This window comes from Scyliorhinus canicula, chromosome 9 (genome assembly GCF_902713615.1).
Source record: "Scyliorhinus canicula chromosome 9, sScyCan1.1, whole genome shotgun sequence".
Classification (NCBI taxonomy): domain Eukaryota; kingdom Metazoa; phylum Chordata; class Chondrichthyes; order Carcharhiniformes; family Scyliorhinidae; genus Scyliorhinus; species Scyliorhinus canicula.
This window is the reverse complement of record NC_052154.1, coordinates 55,794,041-55,814,348: the sequence shown is the minus strand read 5'-3', so window position 1 is coordinate 55,814,348 and position 20,308 is coordinate 55,794,041. Positions and strand designations below refer to the sequence as shown.

General features: G+C 47.2%; 1 protein-coding gene across 1 annotated transcript in view; it reads right to left on the bottom strand.

The window, feature by feature from the left end:
• Positions 1-20,308, bottom strand: part of rbl2 (retinoblastoma-like 2 (p130)) — a 192,211-nt gene that overhangs the window by 53,955 nt on the left and 117,948 nt on the right. Inside the window, exons 9-14 of the mRNA XM_038806723.1 lie at positions 17,818-17,984; positions 9,273-9,385; positions 7,666-7,769; positions 6,402-6,539; positions 1,273-1,437; positions 235-346 (exon numbers count right to left, since the gene is read on the bottom strand). Coding sequence (XP_038662651.1) covers positions 235-346; positions 1,273-1,437; positions 6,402-6,539; positions 7,666-7,769; positions 9,273-9,385; positions 17,818-17,984 — 799 coding nt within the window. The remainder of the gene's footprint in view (positions 1-234; positions 347-1,272; positions 1,438-6,401; positions 6,540-7,665; positions 7,770-9,272; positions 9,386-17,817; positions 17,985-20,308) is intronic.

Genomic DNA, 20,308 nt, shown 5'->3' with positions numbered 1-20,308 from the left:
CAGGCTGCACTTCATGATTTATTTGGCTTAGTATTACTTGCCCACAGAGCCGACATGAAGAAGAACAGCATAAGTGAAGCAAACAGCTCAGAATACATGTAAGTGCACCAAATGATGCTACCAAGTTAAATGGATGGGGATTCGAGCTGTGGCAGTGACGACACAAGAATTCCTGATTTGTGCTTCCCGGGCAGAAAAACTCTGCACAAGGAGAGCCAAGGTGTAAATTCATACCTTTCCTGCCACTCTCAGTGCGAACCTCCTTCAATCGTGTATGAGTAATGGGAGAGGACATCTCACTGTTTCCAGTGTTTTCCAGATTTTCAAAGTAATGTGGCGGCATCACCTGAAAGAATGTACAAATTTGAAATCATTTCTGTTTGTTCCAATATTTCACCATTTCATACTTCACCCTGGTTACTTCTAATTGTTTTCTGTTAATAAGATGAAGTGTTAAATTTCTTGTGAAGAAAATAAACTATGTTATAATTCATCAGGATGTGACAAGTGAAGTCCTGCAAGGGTCTGCTGGGGCCTCAACTTTTTACAACTCACAGCAATGACTTAGATGAGCGGAGCAAAGGCATGGTAGTTCAATTTACAGATGACACAAAGATAGGTAAGTATGTTGTGAAGAAGACATAAGACGTTTTCAAATATATATTGATAGGTTGAGTGAGTGGTCAGAAATCTGGCAGATGGGAGTATAATATGAGAAAATGCAAAGGTGTTCACTTTGGCAGAAAGAATAAAAAAGCAAAGCATTAAACAGAGAACAGCTGAAAAATATCGAGGTGTAGAGATATCTTGGTATCCTCCTGCAAGAGTCATAAAAGGTTAGTTTGCAGGTAAAGCATGTAACCAAGAAAGTTAATGGAATGCTGTCCTTTATTATTGAAATCTAATTTCTATATTGTTTTAAAAACCTCAATCATATCACCTTGAAAGTCAAGTGAAGCCACTGCTAGCTCTTTAAACATATCCTAAGAATGGAGTGCCCTCAGACTGGATGGGGTGGGGGGGGCGGAGGAAGAGTTTCTGCAGTGCTTCTTCCAATCTGCTACAATAATCTTATGGAAGATCTGAGGAAATTGCATGGCTAGCTGCATTTTCTGAGTGGCTTTAGCAGTTCTTTTCATTACTGCTGATTAGGCAGTAATGGGTGCAGTATACACAGTATAGGAAAGGGGCAGTAAGCTCTGCACAGCAGTTTGAGTGAAACCACCTTATTCATGCTATTCACTGAACAATAAATTGTAGATGGACACTCACCTCCTCACATGTTGGAACCTTGTTTTCTGCATCTTTGATTCCATCCCAAAGGGGGGATTCTTGTTTCCACGCCATATTTTCCAGGATTGTTTCCTCAATATGATTTAGATGTTTTACTACTTCTCTGAAGAGACCATCCTCCGCCCTTATAAGTACCTCTATCACCTACAAGGCAATTAACTTTGGAAATATTATATCAAAATATACTGCATGTATAAGCACATCAAAGAATTTCCTGTTGCTACCATCACATTAATATACCTGAATTTATTACAAAGCCTTTTCCCCCAAAGTATGATCATTTTAGATTGAGGCTCTCTATAACCAGGGATAATTTGCGATTGTGTGTGACATTATGAATTACACTGAATAGGTTTATGTTTGGGATCAGCATTTGGATTGATTTAGAGTAAAAATGTCAGTGAAAGTCACTTCCAGATCAGAAGATAGCCTGTCAAATTTACTCACAAACCAACGGGGAAACAATGACATTTTCCTGAAGAGTTCGTTTGCCCTGTTTCCGATTTTTAAAAAACATTGTCAAAGTTCTTGCCTACAAATGGAAATAAACCCACATTCATTTCACTGGGACCTGTCAGCCTGGCCCCACCGAGAACTCAAATTTACTGAATGGCCAGTAGAACCATCACTGAATCCCACCTTCATGATCACCACTCCTGCTCGTGCAGCCAGTGCAACTTCCTAGAGATAGACAAAATTCCACCATCTGCAGCAGGTTCACTGAATTCTCAATGTTTTTGAGGCTGAGCCACTATATTATGATAGATCTTTGTTTATCCTTGGCTCCAGCAACCCTTTCTGCTCTGATAAGTCAAAGCAAGGTTTTCTGGTGGCCATGCTAAGACATATGGCTCTTTTCTGTGTTCAGTACTGTGTGTGCACCAGCTCTGGAGCTTTCAACAGAGGCAGCAGGAACAGAGATCTATTTTATTAGGTCCCTATGCATTTTGTGCACAATACCAATTACCGATGCGGGTGAGAGCAATTAAATTCTATGGGCTAGATTTTATGCTGCGGGTGGGCTCCTGTGCAACTCCTCCTTTTACTTAGCTGGCTCTTCCTCCCTTTAATTAAAGGGCGGCAGCCCTTAAATTAGCATTAGGCCTGAATTTTATCCACCTCATATTGCTGCTGGCCACTGACTGCACCTTGGAGGCGGGATTCAGTGATGGTCCTGCTGGACATTCAGCAAATACGAGTTCTGGTTGGGGCCAGGCTGACAGGTCTAGGTGAGGTGGAAAGTGTTGGAGTGTGGTTGGGGGGGGGGGGGGGCTGCAAAAGGGACAGGGCAGGGGTCAGGGCAGATGAAGGGAGGCAAACTGAGGGGGGTGGGGTTGGCATTTCCGATTGACACAGGAGACTGGGTATAAGGCAACTGACAAGCAGCCCGTTGGGTTAAATTTCCTTGGCTATACCTTGGGCCACACCACCCATTGTATCAGAGTAGCAGTGAGATGAGGGCCTGAGTTGGGCACTAATTGCCTACTTTTGGGCCTCAATTGAGTCACGTGCGGGTGACCCATCTGATACCTGTAAAATCATGGAGGCGGAGGCCAGAGGGATGCTGCCAATGGCACAGCATCACTATTTAAGGGTCTACACCCATCTGTTTCTGCGCCTGCTAGTAACTCTTAAGATCAGCCCCATGTAACTGAAGTGAGTGACATTTTTAACACCTTTCACATCACTGGCAGGTGTCTTCACTGAAGACTACCCAAGAAAACTGGAAACAGAGGTTCCTGGTTGCTCTGTCAGATTGATAGTTCTGTGAAAAGGCAGCCAAAGACCTATAAAACCCTCTGTAATGTTTTGTTTTCTCTTATAAGGTTATAGCAAGACTGCACTGAGGACTGGAGTTCATTGAGCTGCTGTTTATCACTGCGGCATGCATGCCAATTAAATTACTGTCGGGATCCTGTGCTGACTTTAAGAGCTGCAAGAGTTGTACAATGTTTCCTCCCCAAATTCACTTTCCAGGCAATAGCCCTGCCTGTTGCTCACACAAGACACTTAAGTGACTGAACAAAAGTTACAGGTGGATTAAGCTGAGGTTAAGAGAGGCCATTTTAAAAGTGCACCACTAGATTTATATTACCGTAGGTGTGGTTTTTAAAAAAAAAGAGAATCTTGGAGACTACAAAGGCACAAACAAAACAGAACTTTATTGGAAAGGCATCTTCTCTACAGGCTGCTAGACTACACAGACTGTTGGCCTGCCCAAACTGCTGATGATGTCATCAGTATGTCACATGCTCAAGTTCTTAGTGACCTTGTTCTAACTAGGATCAAACATGAATACACAACAGGGGTGAAGGAAAATAGGGCCATCTTTTGTAATCTGAGCCTTCAAAATATAGACATACATGAAGAAAATGATGATCGCAATTGTGAAAGAAGAACAGATTGCAATTTCAATACAGGTTGAAAATTTTCTATCCGAAATGTTTGAGAATTTGGAATTTTCCAGATTTCGGAATATATTGCGAAGGTCCAGCAAATTGGCAACTGCGCATGTGCGTTGCGCTTTGGGAACTGCGCATGTGTGGAACGTTGGGAACAGCACATGTGCGGTGCGGATTGGTAACTGCGCATGTGCTCCTACGTGACTGCTTGGAGACAGTGGATGGTCCATATTTAAGAACTCAGCAATCAACCTAAATGAGTATGCCACCGCCGTCACAGACTTCATCAGCAATGTGTGGGCGACTGCGTGCCAAAGAAAGCAGTATGTATGTTCCCCAACTGGAAACCATGGCTTAATCGGGAGATTGACTCCCTACTGAAAGACAGGTCTGATATTGTCAAGTCAGGCAACCGTGACCTTTACAAGAAATCCAGATACAACCTCCACAAAGCCATCCGGGATGCCAAGAGACAATATCAGACCAAGCTAGAGTCATAGACTAGCATTACAGACTCTCGGTGGTCGTGGCAAGGCCTAAACAACATAACGGGCTACGAAGCGAAGCCGAGCAGTATCTCCGGCAGCAGCGCACCCCCCCCCCCCCCCCCCCCCCCTCCGATAAACTCAATGCATTCTATGCTCGGTTTGAGCAGGAAACCATCAATCCACTGTCCACTGTCCCAGCAGCCCCGGATACACCCATGTCCACCGTCATAGTTTCCGAAGTCAGATCGGCCTTCCTGAAAGTGAACCCTCGGAAGGCAACGGGTTCGGACATGGTCCTTGGAAGTGCACTCAGACCTTGCGCGGACCAGCTGGCAGATGTGTTCGCGGACATCTACAACCTGTCCCTACTCCGCTCGGAGGTCCCCACCTGCTTCATGATGACCACCATCATACCGGTGCCAAAGGAGAACTTGCCTCAGTGACTACCGTCTGGTGGCCCTGATATCAGTCGTAATGAAGTGCTTTGAGAGGTTGGTGATAAAGCACATCAACTCCATACTCCTGGGATGCCTAGATCCACTGCAATCAGCATACCGCCCCAACCGGTCCAGAGCTGACGCCATCTCCCTGGCCCTACACTCATCCCTGGAGCATCTCGACAACAAGGACTCGTACATCAGACTCCTATTTATTGACTACAGCTCCACCTTCAACACCATAATCCCAACCAAGCTTGTATCAAAGCTCCAAAATCTAGGACTTGGCTCACTCTGCAACTGGATCCTTAACTTTCTGACCCATACACCACAATCAGTAAGAATAAATAACAACTCCTCCACCATAGTCCTCAACACCGGGGCTACGCAAGGTTGCGTAGTTAGCCCCCTGCTCTACTCCCTGAACACACACGACTACATGGCAAAATTTGGTTCCAATTCCATCTACAAGTTTGCTGATGATGCAACCATAATAGGTCGGATCTCGAACAACGACGAGTCAGAATACAGGAGGGAAATAGAGAACCGAGTGGACTGGTGTAACTACAACAATCTCTCCCTCAATGCCAGCAAAACTAAAGAGCTGGTCATTGATTTCAGGAAGCAAAGTACTGTACATACCCCTGTCTGCATCAACGGGGCCGAGGTGGAGATGGTTGACAGCTTCAAGTTCCGAGGTGTGCACATCACCAAATATCTGTCCTGGTCCACCCACTATGACGCTATTACCAAGGAAGCACAACAGAGCCTATACTTTCTCAGGTTAATAAGGAAATTTGGCATGTCCACACTGACTCTTACCAACTTTTATAGGTGCACCATAGAAAGCATCCTATCTGGCTGCATCACAGCCTGGCATGGCAACTGCTCGGCCCAAGACCGCAAGAAAGTCATGAACACCACCCAGTCCACCACACAAACCCGCCTCCCATCCATTGACTCTATCTACATCCCCCGCTGCCTTGGGAAAGCGGGCAGCATAATCAAAGACCCCTCCCACCTGGCTTACTCACTCTTCCAACTTCTTCCATCCTGCAGGAGATACAAAAGTCTGAGAACACTCATGGACAGATTCAAAAACAGCTTCTTCCCCACTGTTACCAGACTCCTAAACGACCCTCTTATGGACCGAACTACTTCATACTACACTCCTGTATGCTCCACCCGATGTCAATGTCTAGGAAGGCAAACAGCATTGTCAGAAACCCCTCCCATCCAGGCTTTGCCCTCTTCCAGACCCTTCTTTTGTCTACTGTGTACATACTGCTTACGTTTCATTGTACTTCGGTACATATGACAATAAATCAATCAATCAATGTGCGGAACGTTGGCAACTGCACATGTGCGGTGCACGTTGAGAACTGCGCATCTGCAGAACATTGGGAACTGCACATATGCGGCTTGCGTAGGGACCTGTGTATGCGTGAAAAAAAGTGCGCTTTCAGAATTTTTCGGTTTTTGGAATTTCGCATAAGAGATGCTCAACCTGCAATACACAATAATTACCAGAAAAGTAAAGATAGAGATTGGCAATTCATGGCCCTGCCATGGCAGGGCCTGCTGTTGGTGATGTGGTAGGCCAATCAAAAGCCCACTGACTTTCAGCAGGACCAGAAGATCCTGGCAGTGGGCAGGGTCAGAATATCCCAGTCAGAATCTTTCTTCATGCAATCACTCAAGGATATGATAGAGGCTCATTCTGAAGTTTAAATTGAAAAGAGCTGATAGAATGTCAACATGTACTGCTATGCATTGCTTACCTTATAAAAATGATAGGGTGGAAGGTCATAGATCTCAATGATCCAAGAATAGTCTCCTGGAGGTTTATAGGAAAAGATGACAATTTCAAGGCAGCAAGCCAGAAGTGATCGATGAAATATATCTTGTTCCAATATACCCTGTGTAAAGAGCAGAGACATTTGCCAGAGATTGTTAAATGTAAACTATGAACACCAGACATTAATTTGGTTGATTCTTTATCGTACATATGAATATGGTGTCTGTATAAAACATATAGGTCCAAGTGGTCATTATGAGAGCTCACACGAATGCTTTTAATTTCCTGTGGCCGTTTGTTCATAATTGCTATACTATCTGGTGACACCACACCGCTGATGATGTACATCAGGTGGAGGCAGGAACCCCTAGGCGAGACAGCTGTCGGAGGTCTGCTGGATCCCAGGACCCAGCCTGACACTGTGCTTGTGGAAGTGGGTTACGCAGAGCTGATGGAAATGTTAGGGAATGGCTGGGACGTTGAGAGAGAGATGTCAGCATTGCTCTAGCAGATCCATAGCAGCTTGGAGGATCTCAGAGGCTACGGGCACAAGAGGTGGCGCTGGCAATGAGTGGCACCTAGGCCAACACTGCTAGGGTGGCGACCGCAGTGGAGTGCCTTGTGCATGGCGTCGACACCATGATTGAAGGTATCCAAGACCTCCCCCAGTCGGTGATGGCCTTGGCTGAGAACCTCAGCAGAATAACCGCCTCGCTGGGGGATGTCACCCAGCACCAGGCTGACCTTGATGAGGTTCTGCAGGACATGTCCCGCTCGCAGATGGGCAAGGCCAAAGTGCTGCAATCCTTCCCAGTCGCAGGTGGGCATGGCTGAGGCATTGCAGAGCATGTCCCAGTCATGGAGGAGCATCTCTGAGGGTGTTGACATGATGGTGTGGGTCTTGTACAGCACATTAAACTCCTTTTTGCGCAACCATTATGTTGCCTCTGCCAGTTCACACAATGCGGACTGATCTCCAGACCCTTGCCCATCTCTCCAGGCTCCCTCTCCACGTGGCGATTACCCATGTTCCAGCTGTGGGCATGTCCCCAAAGCGGTGTCCCATCCCCTGGGTATTTGAATGTTGCATGTGTGGTGTTGCATCCCGCATTGTTCAAACAGTGTCCAGGCATCAGGTGTGATTGGGATGCTGGGCAATGGCTCCTACATGTAACATGGCCCGCCCACCCACGGGAATCCACTTGGCATGTTTGAATCTGTTTTAAAATATTTTGATTTGTACTTACAGTCAGATCCATCTCTCCTAACCTCCTCTTTTCTTGCTCAATGACTGTCTCCAGGACTTTGTAGTAAAGAATCTCTGCAAGTCGAAGGCGCTTGGTAGTATTATCTGTGCAATTAAAGACCAGCCAGATCAGCAGACCCATCCACAACAAACCACTATTTATCACTTTCTTCCAACAAAACAATTTACTACAATACAAGTTAGGATAACCCCTCCTTAACTCAATACAATAAAAACTTCCTCAATCTTACTCATAGGAAAAGCTGAACATAAAAGATAAAGAAGGGCCCAGGCAGGAATGTCTGGAGGCAGTCAGAAATGCATCTGGGTGAATCAAAGTCAGCTTTGGAGGGACATGTTGAAGATAGGCTAAGAATAGTCCAAAGATGTGCGGGTTAGGTGGATTGGCCATGCTAAATTGCCCGTAGTGTAAGGTTAATGGGGGGATTGTTGGGTTACGGGTATACGGGTTACGTGGGTTTAGGTAGGGTGATCATTGCTCGGCACAACATCGAGGGCCGGAGGGCCTGTTCTGTGCTGTACTGTTCTAATAGCACAAGGTTGATTAGAACTTGCAAGAAAAGGAATGTAAATTAAGAGGGATGGAATTTGATTGACATAGGTTGGAGACATCCTGAGCTCAAGAAATTTGTGGAAGAAATGGACATCAGAACAACTCAATAACCTAAGGTCCAACCAAGATTTCTTACCCTATGACTAATGGTATGTATAAAGAGGTTGTGAGAAAAATCTGTTCCAGTCATGTCCCTAGTAATGTTTTCTCAAATATGTTCATTTGTGTTCATTTTTCTGTGGAAGAATGCATTTACAATACAATACATTAAAAATCAATGTATTTTTACATCATTCATGGGTTGTGGGCATCCCCAGAAACACAAGCATTTGTTGCCCAGCATCCAATGGAGGCGAGTGGACTTCTTGATCCGCTGCAGTCCATGTGGTGCTGTTAGAGAGGGAGTTCCAGGATTTGTACCCAGCAACAATAAAGGAAAAGTGATAGAATGCCAAGTCAGAATGGTGTGTGACTTGAAAGGGAACGTGCAGGTGGTGTTCCTGTTTGCTTTTTTAAACGTTTTCCTTCACGGGAAGTGGATTTGGCTGGCTACACCAGCATTAATTGCCCATCCCTCGGTCTGCTGTCCTTGTTCCAGGTGGTAGAGGTCTTTGATTTGGAAGAAGTCTTGGCGGGTTGCTACAGTTCATCTTGTACATGATACACACTACTGCCACTGTGCATCGGTGGTGGAAATGGTGCCCAACAAGCAGGTTGATTTGTCCTGGATGGTGTCAAGCTTTTTGAGTGTCACTGGAGCTGCACTTATTCAGGCAAGCGGAGAGTATTCCATTACTCCGAGATAGTGGAAAGACTATGGGGAGTCAGAAGGCGAGTTACGCATCACAGAATACTCAGCCTCTGATCAGTTCTTATAGCCACAGACCTTTTGAGACTGTTCCAATTAAGTTTCTGGTTATTGGTAACCCTGTTGTTGACCCGCAGTATCATTATGTAGATGTTTTTCCTGTTACATTTGGTAGTGATTTTTCAGTAACTTAAACTGTTAATTGTTTAGCATCACCCGTACTGACCTATTGAGAAGCCAGAGTGATCCTTGGTGGACTGTGTGTAATGATGACAAAATATTTCACCCATCTCTTTGACTCTGTTGAGGACAGACTGTGTGGGATCTCTGGAGCATGACCTGACAAAAAGATAAACACAATTTCATGTATCTGAACGGTTGTGAATTGAAATCCGATTCCTTCAGGGTGTGGATTCCTGTTTCAATAAGAGAAAATGTTCTGCATAATTAATTGTGAACAAGCTGCAGGAGATCTGCAGCTCTGTTAGCAGACTGTTAACTGTGAAGAAAAATTGTCGTGCATCTTTAAATTACAAATTACAACTAAAGAACTAGATAACTTCCATGTCATATGGCACCATAATAGAGACCAGTATCAGTGAGATCATTTTTTTAAAATCACTCCATTAGATCATTTTTTAAATCACTCCATTTCCTTAGTTTAACACCATGGCTGGGATTCTCTGAGGCTCCGTGCCGCAATTGTGCTCAGCGCGGGGAGGAGAATCAACGCCAATCGCACGCACGCGGTCAATGCGGCGCCCGTCAGGGGCCATTGAAAGAGGCCCCCGCGGTGATTCTCCGCTGGCAACTGGCCGAGTTCCTGCAGGCATGGTTCACTCATGGTTCCAAACAGCAGGCACGCGGAGTGGCGGCTGCGGATACAGTCCTCCAGGACGGCCAGGCTCGTGATCAGGGGCCACCGATCGGCGGTGCGGCGTTCTGGGAGGGGGCTATATTGTCGGGGCCGTCTCAGAAGTGCAGGGCTCCGTATCAGCGGCCAGAGCTGTGTGAACTACTCTGGGGTCCTGCTAGCCCCCTTTGAAACGGAGAATCACTCTGGACTTTCTAGAAAAAAGTCCAGAGTCATTCATGCCCGTTTTCTCATGGCCATGGGGACATAGCCCCATTATCAGAGAATTCCGCCCCATGTTGGAAAATTCATACGTAGACATGTGCTTACATTCACTGGTCTTTATTTAGTTATTCTCTGTTATCTTTATCTTCAAACACAACTCATGCATTTTGTAAAATAAATTAACAACTTTCATGCCAATTGCAGCTGGTAGATAATTCCATATAGTAACATATTTTTGTGGGAGGAAAGCCATATTTAAAATTTCAGCTCTTGATCTCCTATCTTTAGTTCATGCCACCTTAATGTTTTCCTTCTGTATTGATCAATGTTTCAAATATTTCAGTTTTATTTTTCCCAAGATTCTGGGCGAAATTCTACCATCGGGAGACTAAGGGCGGAATTCTCCGCAACGGCCGATACCATTGTGAAAGCCGGAGTGTTTCACTCCGGTGTCGGAGGCCGCTCCTCATCCCCTATTTTCCCACCCGCAGGGGGTTAGGAGCGGCGCGGGGTCAATTACGCGCGCCGGGCCTTGGCGCCGTGTCAAAGCTGCGCCGCGTAAATCATGTGGCCGGCGGCGCGTAAATGACATCACCCGCGCGGTTGCCGTCCTCCCCGCGGGCACCCCGCAAGACATGGAGGATTGATCTTGTGGGGCAGCGGAGGAAAAAAGTGCGTCCTTTAGAGATGCCGGCCCGCCGATCGGTGGGCACCGATCGCGGGCCAGACCCCTACTGAGCGACCCCTGGCGCTCGATCCTCCCTCCACCCCCCCCCCCTCCACCCCACCCACCCCCCCACAGGCCGCACACGCAGCGTTTGCGCGCTGTTCTCGCCGGCAGCGACCAGGTGTGGTTGGCGACGGCGTGAACCTGTCGGATTGGGCAGGCCGCTCAGCCCATCCGGGCCGGAGAATCGGCGCTCACCCGTTAGAAACGGCGAGCGGCGATTCTCTGAGCGGCCTGTCGTGAAATGCGCCACGCCGTTTCGGGGGGGCTGGGAGAAGCGCGTGTGGGTGCCACGGCAGCGTGGCGGGATTCACCCGGCACTCCCGCGATTCTCCTACCCGGCGCGGGGGTCGGAGAATTGCGCCCCCTGTTTCAGAGAGAATGATGGAAAGTGCCTCACTTGACCTAAAGTCAATGCAAATAAAAATCAAGAGAGATGTAACAAGTGATGCTAATTCGCTACCCTCTATTATGCGCGAACTTGCAAAGTCAAAATTATCACCAGTAGATTTATGCTATATCTGACATATCCTGTATTTACTTGCTTTATCGATGGCTGCTTCATTTTTATTTTCATCCAGTTCACAGTACCTTCAGAATGCTTTCAAACTCCATCTTTTGCTAGGGTTTCTCTACACCAAATCTTTTGAGACACTTTGAATATAGTTGATTCCTCTCTCAAACTATAACCTTACCATCTTTCAATTTGCTCCTCTTGGGAAAAGAATATTGCAACCTCAAAATCCAATTTTTTCATCCAATTAATTAATTTTGGCCCTGAGACGAGCTTTCAGCAACATGATAGCTCCATCACGTAGCTACAGGGATGGTGCAGGAGGGAGGGTTTTGGTTTCCTGGATAATTGGGGCTCATTCTTGGGTAGGTGGGACCTCTACAAACAGGATGGTATTCACCTGAACCAGAGGGGTACCAATATCCTGGGGGGGGAGATTTGCGAGTGCTCTTCGGGGGGGGGTTTAAACTAATTCAGCAGGGGGATGGGAACCTAAATTGTAGTCCCAGTGTACAGAATGTTGAGAGTAGTGAGGTTAGGGATAGGGTTAAAAGTTCGAAAGAGGGCACCGGCAAGCAAGACGCTGGTTTGAAGTGTGTCTACTTCAACGCCAGGAGCATCCGGAATAAGGTGGGTGAGCTTGCAGCATGGGTTGGTACCTGGGATCTCGATGTTGTGGCGATTTCGGAGACATGGGTAGAGCAGGGACAGGAATGGTTGTTGCAGGTTCCAGGATTTAGATGTTTCTGCAAGAACAGAGAAGATGGTAAAAAGGGGGGGGGGGGGGTCATTGTTAATCAAGGAAAGTATTACGGCGGTAGAAAGGACGTTTGAGGACTCGTCTACTGAGGTAGTATGGGCCGAGGTTAGGAACAGGAGAGGAGAGGTTACCCTGTTGGGAGTTGTCTGTATGTAGAGGAAAGGATAGCAAAGATGATTCTCGACAGGAGAGAGAGTAACAGGGTAGTTGTTATGGGGGACTTTAACTTTCCAAATATTGACTGGAAATACTATAGTTCGAGTACTATAGAGGGGTCAGTTTTTGTGCAGTGTGTGCAGGAGGGTTTTCTGACACGGTATGTAGACAGGCCAACAAGGGGCGATGCCACATTGGATTTGGTACTGGGTAATGAACCCGGCCAGGTGTTAGATTTAGATGTAGGTGAGCACTTTGGTGAGTGATCACAATTCGGTTATGTTTACTTTAGTGATGGGCAGGGATAGGTATATACCGCAAGGCAAGAATTATAGCTGGGGGAAAGGCAATTATGATGCTATTCGGCAAGATTTAGGATGTATAGGATGGGGATGGAAACTGCAGGGGATGGGTACAATCGAAATGTGGAGCTTTTTCAAGGAACAGCTACTGCGTGTCCTTGATAAGTATGTACCTGTAAGGCAGGGAGGAAGTTGTCGAGCAAGGGAACCAGGGTTTACTAAGGAAGTTGAAGCACTTGTCAAGAGGAAGAAGAAGGCTTATATTAGGATGAGACATGAAGGCTCAGTTAGGGCACTTGAGAGTTACAAGTTAGCCAGGAAGGACCTAAATGGAGAGTTAAGAAGAGCGAGGAGAGGACACGAAAAGTCGTTGGCGGGTAGGATCAAGGAAAACCCTAAGGCTTTCTATAAGTATATCAGGAACGATTTTAACCGTGCGGCCATTGGCAACCATGACTTCTGTTGTCTATGCCCGAAGCTCTGGAATTCCCTGCCTAAACCTCCCTTCCAATGCTAAAAAAGAATTCTCAGGGCTGGCTTCACAGTTTTTGAGCCTAAGTGCGGAGGATTTGTGGCATTTTACGTCAAAGAAATTGGCGGTGCCCTCTCACTGGTCGCAGGATGACCGGTGGCAGCTGCGGCGTGTAAACCCGCCGGCTCCCGATAAAAACGGCTGGAGAATGGCCGGGTCCACGGCCGCATATGCGCCTGGCGTCGACCTGCAGCAGTCGTGCCGTAAAACCTGACGCCGGCTGTGCGCGGACCCGATCTGCCAGATAGTGTCCCCATGGCCACCCCCTACCAGTCCCCCCAGCCCTCGTGGAAGCCACCCCCGGCCAGCAGCACGGCTCCCGCCCGATTGGTGGACACAGTCTGTAGCCGCCACGCTGAGTTCCCAACCACTGAGACCACACGTCATCCGCACGGTCGGGAATGTGGCACATCGGGGGTAGAGGGCCTTCAGGTGACACGCTACGGCTGTCCTAACAGCGCACGGTGCGTGGCCGATTATGCCATTTCAGGAGGGGGGGGGGGGGGAAGAGCATACAAAACCTGCGTCAAACAGGCGCCACCCCCGATTTCGGCGTCAAAAGGGATTCTCTGCCCGATCGGCAATTACGAAATCAACGTCGGGGTACGGTGAATCCCAACCCAAGTGTGGCCTAAAACATGTGAGAAACTCCCCAGGACACAAAAAGATGACTAAGTGTCATTGATTAGCAGTGGGGAACTCGCCGGCACAGCCAGTGGCAAACTCCCTGAAAAACCCACCGCATATCAACTTCGAAATCTTGGGGGAGAATCGCACCCCTCATCTCTGTCTTGAAAGGGCGAGCCCTCATATTAAAACAGTGCCCCCTGGTTCTGGACTCACCCACGACAGGAAATATCCTTTCCATGTCCACTTTATCAAGACCAAAAGAGCAGAATTCAAGAGGCGAGGTGAAACTGTCTGTCCTTAACAACAAGGCAGCATTTGACCGTGTGGCAAAAAGGAGCCCGGGTTAAACTGGAGTCAATGGGAATCGAGGGAAACTCTCCACTGTTGGAGCCATACCTAACTCAAAAGAAGATAGTTGTCGGATGTTAATCATCTCAGTCCCAGGCCATTGTTGCAGGAGTCCCTCGGGGTAGTTTCCTGGCCCAGCCACCTTCAGCTTATTTATTAATGACCTTCCTTCCATCATAAGGTCAGAAGTGGGGATGTACACTAATGAATCTGCAATATAAAGCTCCATTCATGACTCCTCAGATACTGAAGCTGCCGTGTCCTTATGCAGCATTCAGGCTTGGGCTTATAAGGGGTTAGTAAAATGTGTGCCATACAAGTGCTAGGCAATGCCCTTTTCCAACTAAAGTGAATCCAACCAGCTCCCCTTGAGATTCAATGGTATCACTATCACTGAAACCCCCACTGTCAACAACCTGGGGGTTGGCACAGCCCAGAGGCTGCACTGGAATTCTGCAGTGAGTAACTGACCTCCTGACTCTCCAGAACATGGCCACCATTTGTAAGGTACTAGCCAGGTGTGTGATGGAAAACTCTTCACTTGCCTGGGTGAGTGCAGCTCCAACTACACATAAGAAGCTCAACACCATCAAAGACAAAACAGCCTGCTTGATTGGTACCCCCACCCTCCGCCTAATGGTTCATTCCCTCCACCACTGACACAGAATGGCAGCAGTGAGTACAATCTACAAGTTGCACTGCAGTAATCCATCAAGGCTCTTTATACAGCACCTTCCAAACCTGCAACCTCTACCACCAAGAAAGACCAGGGCAGCAGATGGATGAGAACACCACCACAAAGTTCTCATTCAAGCTACAGACTCATCCTGACCCGGAACTATATCGCCATTCCTTTACTGTTGCTGGGTCAGAACCTGGAACTCCTGAACAGCATTGTGGGTGTACCTACATCACATGGACTGCAGTGGTCCAAGAAGGTGGTTCACCACCACCTTCTTAAGAACAATTAGGAATGGGTACTAAATGCTGACCTAGCCAGTGACACCCACACCCCGTAAAAGAAAGAATATATTTCTTGGTAATGGCCAATGAGTTTTAAACTTTTCAAATTTTGTTGTGTTGAAAAGCATTACATACACATGCAAGAACACACACATTTCCCTCTCTCTCGTAGTTAAACTCTTCCCACCGCTTCGCATTCTTCAGGCAGAAAAATTAAGAGTCGAGGTTCTGGATTGGTCTAAAACTGCTGTAAAAGTTCAATTATCAACTGGCAACTCTAATGGTAGAACCAGTCATCCAGGCAGCAGAGCTCTCAATACCTTTCCATTCACATCTTATTGTTTTTATTCAAGCCTAGAGACACAATTACAGAATAAATTTATGTTCAATAATTTTCATCATTATTGATAATTAACCTCCTTCACTTACAATTTCATGTAATTTGTAGGCAATTTCCATATTTAAAAAAAAACATTTTATTGAGATATTTGTGATTTTGTAACAATAACAGAAGAAACAGTGTACATACAAATATAAACATAGTGCAAAGGCCGTCTTCCTCCCTCACAGGTCCCACCTTTTTTACACACTAATCTAAACTAAACCCCCCCCCCCCCCCCCCCCCCCCCATCTGCTGACAGTTAATTTTCTCTAAAGAAGTTGGCGAACGGCTGCCACTTCCAGACGAACCCTGACATTGACCCTCTTGCACACCTGTTTGCTATCCCAAAGAACATGCTCATCCGGGCCACTATCATGTGTGCCCGGTGAATGATCTTAAATTGTATCAGGCTGAGCCTGGCGCATGATGTGGATGCGTTGACTCTACTCAATGCATCAGCCCAGAGACCATCCTCTATCTCTCCTCCTAACTCCTCTTCCCATTTGTGTTTCAGCTCCTCGGTCTGCGTTTCCTCTGACCCCATGAGTTCTTTATAGATGTCTGAAACCTTCCCCTCTCCCACCCATACTCTGCAAACGACCCTGTCCTGTATCCCCCTTGGTGGTAGGAGCGGGAATGTTGAGTCCTGCCTGCGTAGGAAGTCCCGCGCTTGCAGGTATTTAAACTCATTCCCTCCCGTCAATTCAAATTTCTCCTCCAAATCCCTCAGGCTGGGAAAGCTCCCCTCTATAAACAGATCTCCCATCCTCTCAATCCCTGCTCTATGCCACCTCCGAAACCCTCCATCCAGCTTCCCCGGGGCAAACCGATGATTATTGCAGTTTGGAGTCCAAACGGATGCTCCCTCTGCGGCAATTTCCATATTTAAACTTTTAACTTTAGTAATTTAGAGATTCCATACAAACTATTGCATGTTTGAAAAGCTAGCATTCATTTCCACCTATTCCTATGAACTTTGAATGGATCGCAGTTCTTTAACTCACACAACTTCTACCTGTTCAGTTACTTTAGTCAATCCATGGTGAATAACAGTCTCTGAGATAATAATTTCCACAACTCTCGTGACTGCTGATTGGCTGTGATCTGTTGCAAAATTAGATAATCAGAACCAACTGTTCCAAGTTCCTATTTCTGGCAGTGGTATGAATAGTAATTTAAAGACATTTCAACCCTTACAGAAATATTTCTAGAAAGTGAACAGTGATCTATAGCACTGTAGATTCTGTATGACCGAGTAGTGTTCTGAATTTTATGGTCCCTCTGTGGGTGGAATCAGAAGCAGAGAGAGGTGCCTGTAGAATTTTATGGGTGCTTTTCCTGCCAACTTCCTGCCTACCCCCAACTTGGCCAGAATATAATTAGGGCAGCACGGTCGCATGGTGGTTAGCATAAATGCTTCACAGCTCCAGGGTCCCAGGTTCGATTCCCGGCTGGGTCACTGTCTGTGAGGAGTCTGCACGTCTTCCCCGTGTGTGCGTGGGTTTCCTCCGGGTGCTCCGGTTTCCTCCCACAGTCCAAAGATGTGCGGATTAGATGAATTGGCCATGCTAAATTGCCCGTAGTGTCCTAAAAAGTAAGGTTAAGGGGGGGTTTGTTGGGTTACGGGTATAGGGTGGATACGTGGGTTTGAGTAGGTGATCATTGCTCGGCACAACATCGAGGGCTGAAGGGCCTGTTCTGTGCTGTACTGTTCTATGTTCTATAATGGATGGCTAGTGAGGCCTTAGGCAGCCTATCTGCCATCGTGCCAATTGAGGACCTGAAGGGCCATTTTCCGCCTTGCCACAGTTTTTCGGCTGCCTAGAGGAGTTCAGTGACATGGGCAAAGTATGGCAGGTGAGCCTGCTTGGGTGTTGAATGGGAAAGGAAAAGAAGGATGCCATCTTCATGGATCCACTTTTCTGATTGGAGGACCACACCAAGGTCTGTCCCGGTCCAGGTGACCTCTACCCCAATCTACATGCTTGTGCACCTTGGTCCTCACCCCCCTTGCCCCTTTGCCCCGCCCCCCCCTCCTCCATCACACCTTGGAGCATCCTACCATGGCCCTGCCGAGAACTGCCAATGTACCTGTCATCGAGTTCCTGCCTCTTCTCTTTCAGAAGTCGCAGTAGTGTCCACTGCCCCAGGACCAACGATCCAATCACATTAGAAGCTGAGGTCTCATCCAGAGCCACCTAATGTCCCATCAGGCATTAAATGGAAGGAGAGGGGTTTATGACCCAGCCAGCCATACAATCCTACCCAGTATCTCAAACATTCAGCAAATATTAATAACCAGGGTTTTACTTCATACCTGTCTAAGTATATTATAGTATCTGAAAGAATACAACCTGTACCGCAACATACATCGCTCACCTGAAAATCTGTAATAATTTCTCACTTGGGGTATTTTTTAGCCCTGTTAGTATGGCATGAAGACGACTAACACACTGTGTTGCAGAGGAAATCGGGGTCACACAAAGGTTGCTTTCCTTCATATACTTGCGGCCAGTAAGTGGTGTTGAAATGGAGAGTGTCCTGGACTGTTGAAGAAAATAAATAATATTCAGGTGTTAAAAAAATCTTTCATCCTAATTTATCTAGAGATTGTTCCAAATTGAAATATTGTGCGAGGCGTCTGCAAATTGCACAATACTTGGTGACTGTCTCAAAATGGGCTATTGAAAATTAATTCAAAGAATTTTTATTTGTGTGTCTATCCTTAGAACTTGGATCTAACATTGCATTAAGGAGTAATTTTCCAATGGCACACACTTGCTGGAGATTGTTGTCTGTCCGAGCACATTTCAAGAATTTGGAGGTTCTGTGCATGATCTTCCAAACATTAATTTAACAGCATGCACTCAAATTTCCAGCATGTGTTCCCTGCACGCCATCCTCTCCAACCGACTCTGTCAATGCCCTCGCAGCCCACTGAGTCAGAAAAGTATCCTTTAGACTTAACATTCATAATTATAAGGCTTTTAAAAAATAATTCACTGGCCACTCTGCATTAAGATAATTAATCCAGCCTTGTGACTACTTTCAGATATTGTTACACAGGTAAACGTAAGGTCGCCTGAGTCCCAGATGACCATAGGCTGCTTTCTCTTTTGAGGGGGAGAGCTGACCGGCGGTGATTCACCCTGAGGATCACTAAGGGGGCAGCACAGTAGCACAGTGGTGGGGGCAGCACGGTAGCACAGTGGTGGGGGCAGCACGGTAGCACAGTGGTGGGGGCAGCACGGTAGCACAGTGGTTAGCACAGGGTCCCAGGTTCGATCCCGGCTTGGGTCACCATCTGTGTGGAGTCTGCATGTTCTCCCTGTGTCTGCGTGGGTTTCCTCCGGATCCTCCAGTTTCCTCCCACAGTCCAATGATATGCAGGTTAGGTGGATTGGGGCAGCATGGTGGCTCAGTGGATAGCACTGCTACCTCACGGTGCTGAGGTCCTAGGTTCGATCCCCGCTCTGTGTCACTATCCCAGTGGAGTTTGCACATTCTCCCCATGTTTGTGTGGGTTTCGCCCCCACAACCGAAAGATGTGTAGGGTAGGTGGATTGGCCACGCTAAATTGCCCTTAATGTCAAAAAAAAATTAGGTGGAGTTACCGGGTTACGGTGTAGGTGTGGGCTTAGGTGGGGTGCGCTTTCCAAGGGTCAGTGCAGACTTGATGAGCCAAATGGCCTCTTTCTGCACTGTAAATTGTATGATTCTATAAGGGCAGGGGGCAATGCCAGACGCATTCTCGGGGAGGGATGGTGGTGGTGGTTGGGGGGTTGGAGACTCAAGTCAGGGGTCCCGTGCCAACCTACGTGTGCAGCCCAGCGGAGTTCGTTAATCGTCTATTGGCACTGGGTGCCGGTCTTCCTGGTGATGTTCTCTTGAGCTGACTGCCACTGCCACTTCCTCCCAGGCGGCACTGGCTGAACTGTGGCTGACCCTCTAAGACCCTCGGGGGAATAGGGCATCCCGTCTGACCAGTACTTCGTCCAACAATCTGAGGGGCTGGTTTAGCACAGTGGACTAAACAGCTGGCTTGTAATGCAAAACAAAGCCAGCAGCACGGATTCAATTCCCTTACTGGCCTCCCCGAACAGGCGCCGGAATGTGGTGACTAGGGGCTTTTCACAGTAACTTCATTGAAGCCTACTTGTGACAATAAGCGATTATTATTATTATTGGGTCAGCATCCCCAAATCATGGTGGCATGGCTGCGAGCTGAGTGGCATTGGCTGTGCAGACGTATAGGTGCTTGTTAGCATCGGGCTGGCGAGCACGGTCCCGGTGAATCAGCCAACGGGACCATCATTTGTGGCATGAAGCTTGAGGGGTTTTAAGTGGACCAATTACCATTTTATAGCAGTTTTGGCCTTGCTTCTCTGAGGGTTCGGAAGCTCCCAGAAGCTCCCGCTCGCTACCAGAAACCTTTGATTAAATTGCGTCTGCGGTCTCGAAATTCCCTTGTCTGGGTTTGGACAGACATTCTGACTATCTCCAGCAGCCAAGCATTCCAAATGAAATAGGTGAAGCAGGAGGATTGCATGAGTTATCAGGTTTCCATATAACCATAAGATGTAGGAGCAGAAGTAGGCCATTTGGCCCATCTCGTCTCCTCCCCCATTCAATGAGATCGTGACTGATCTGAATTGATAATCCTCAACACCACTTTTCCACCTTATGTCCTTATCTTGATTCCTTTAAAAATCTGTCCATCTTGGGAGCTGTGGGGGACGTCCGGCGAATCATGTACATATGTTCTGGGCGTGTCCGAAGCTGAGGGGGCTTTGGCAGGGATTCTCAGATGTCACGTCAGAGGCCCTGGAAGGGAGGGTGTCTCTGAGTCCAGAGGTGGCAATATTTGGAG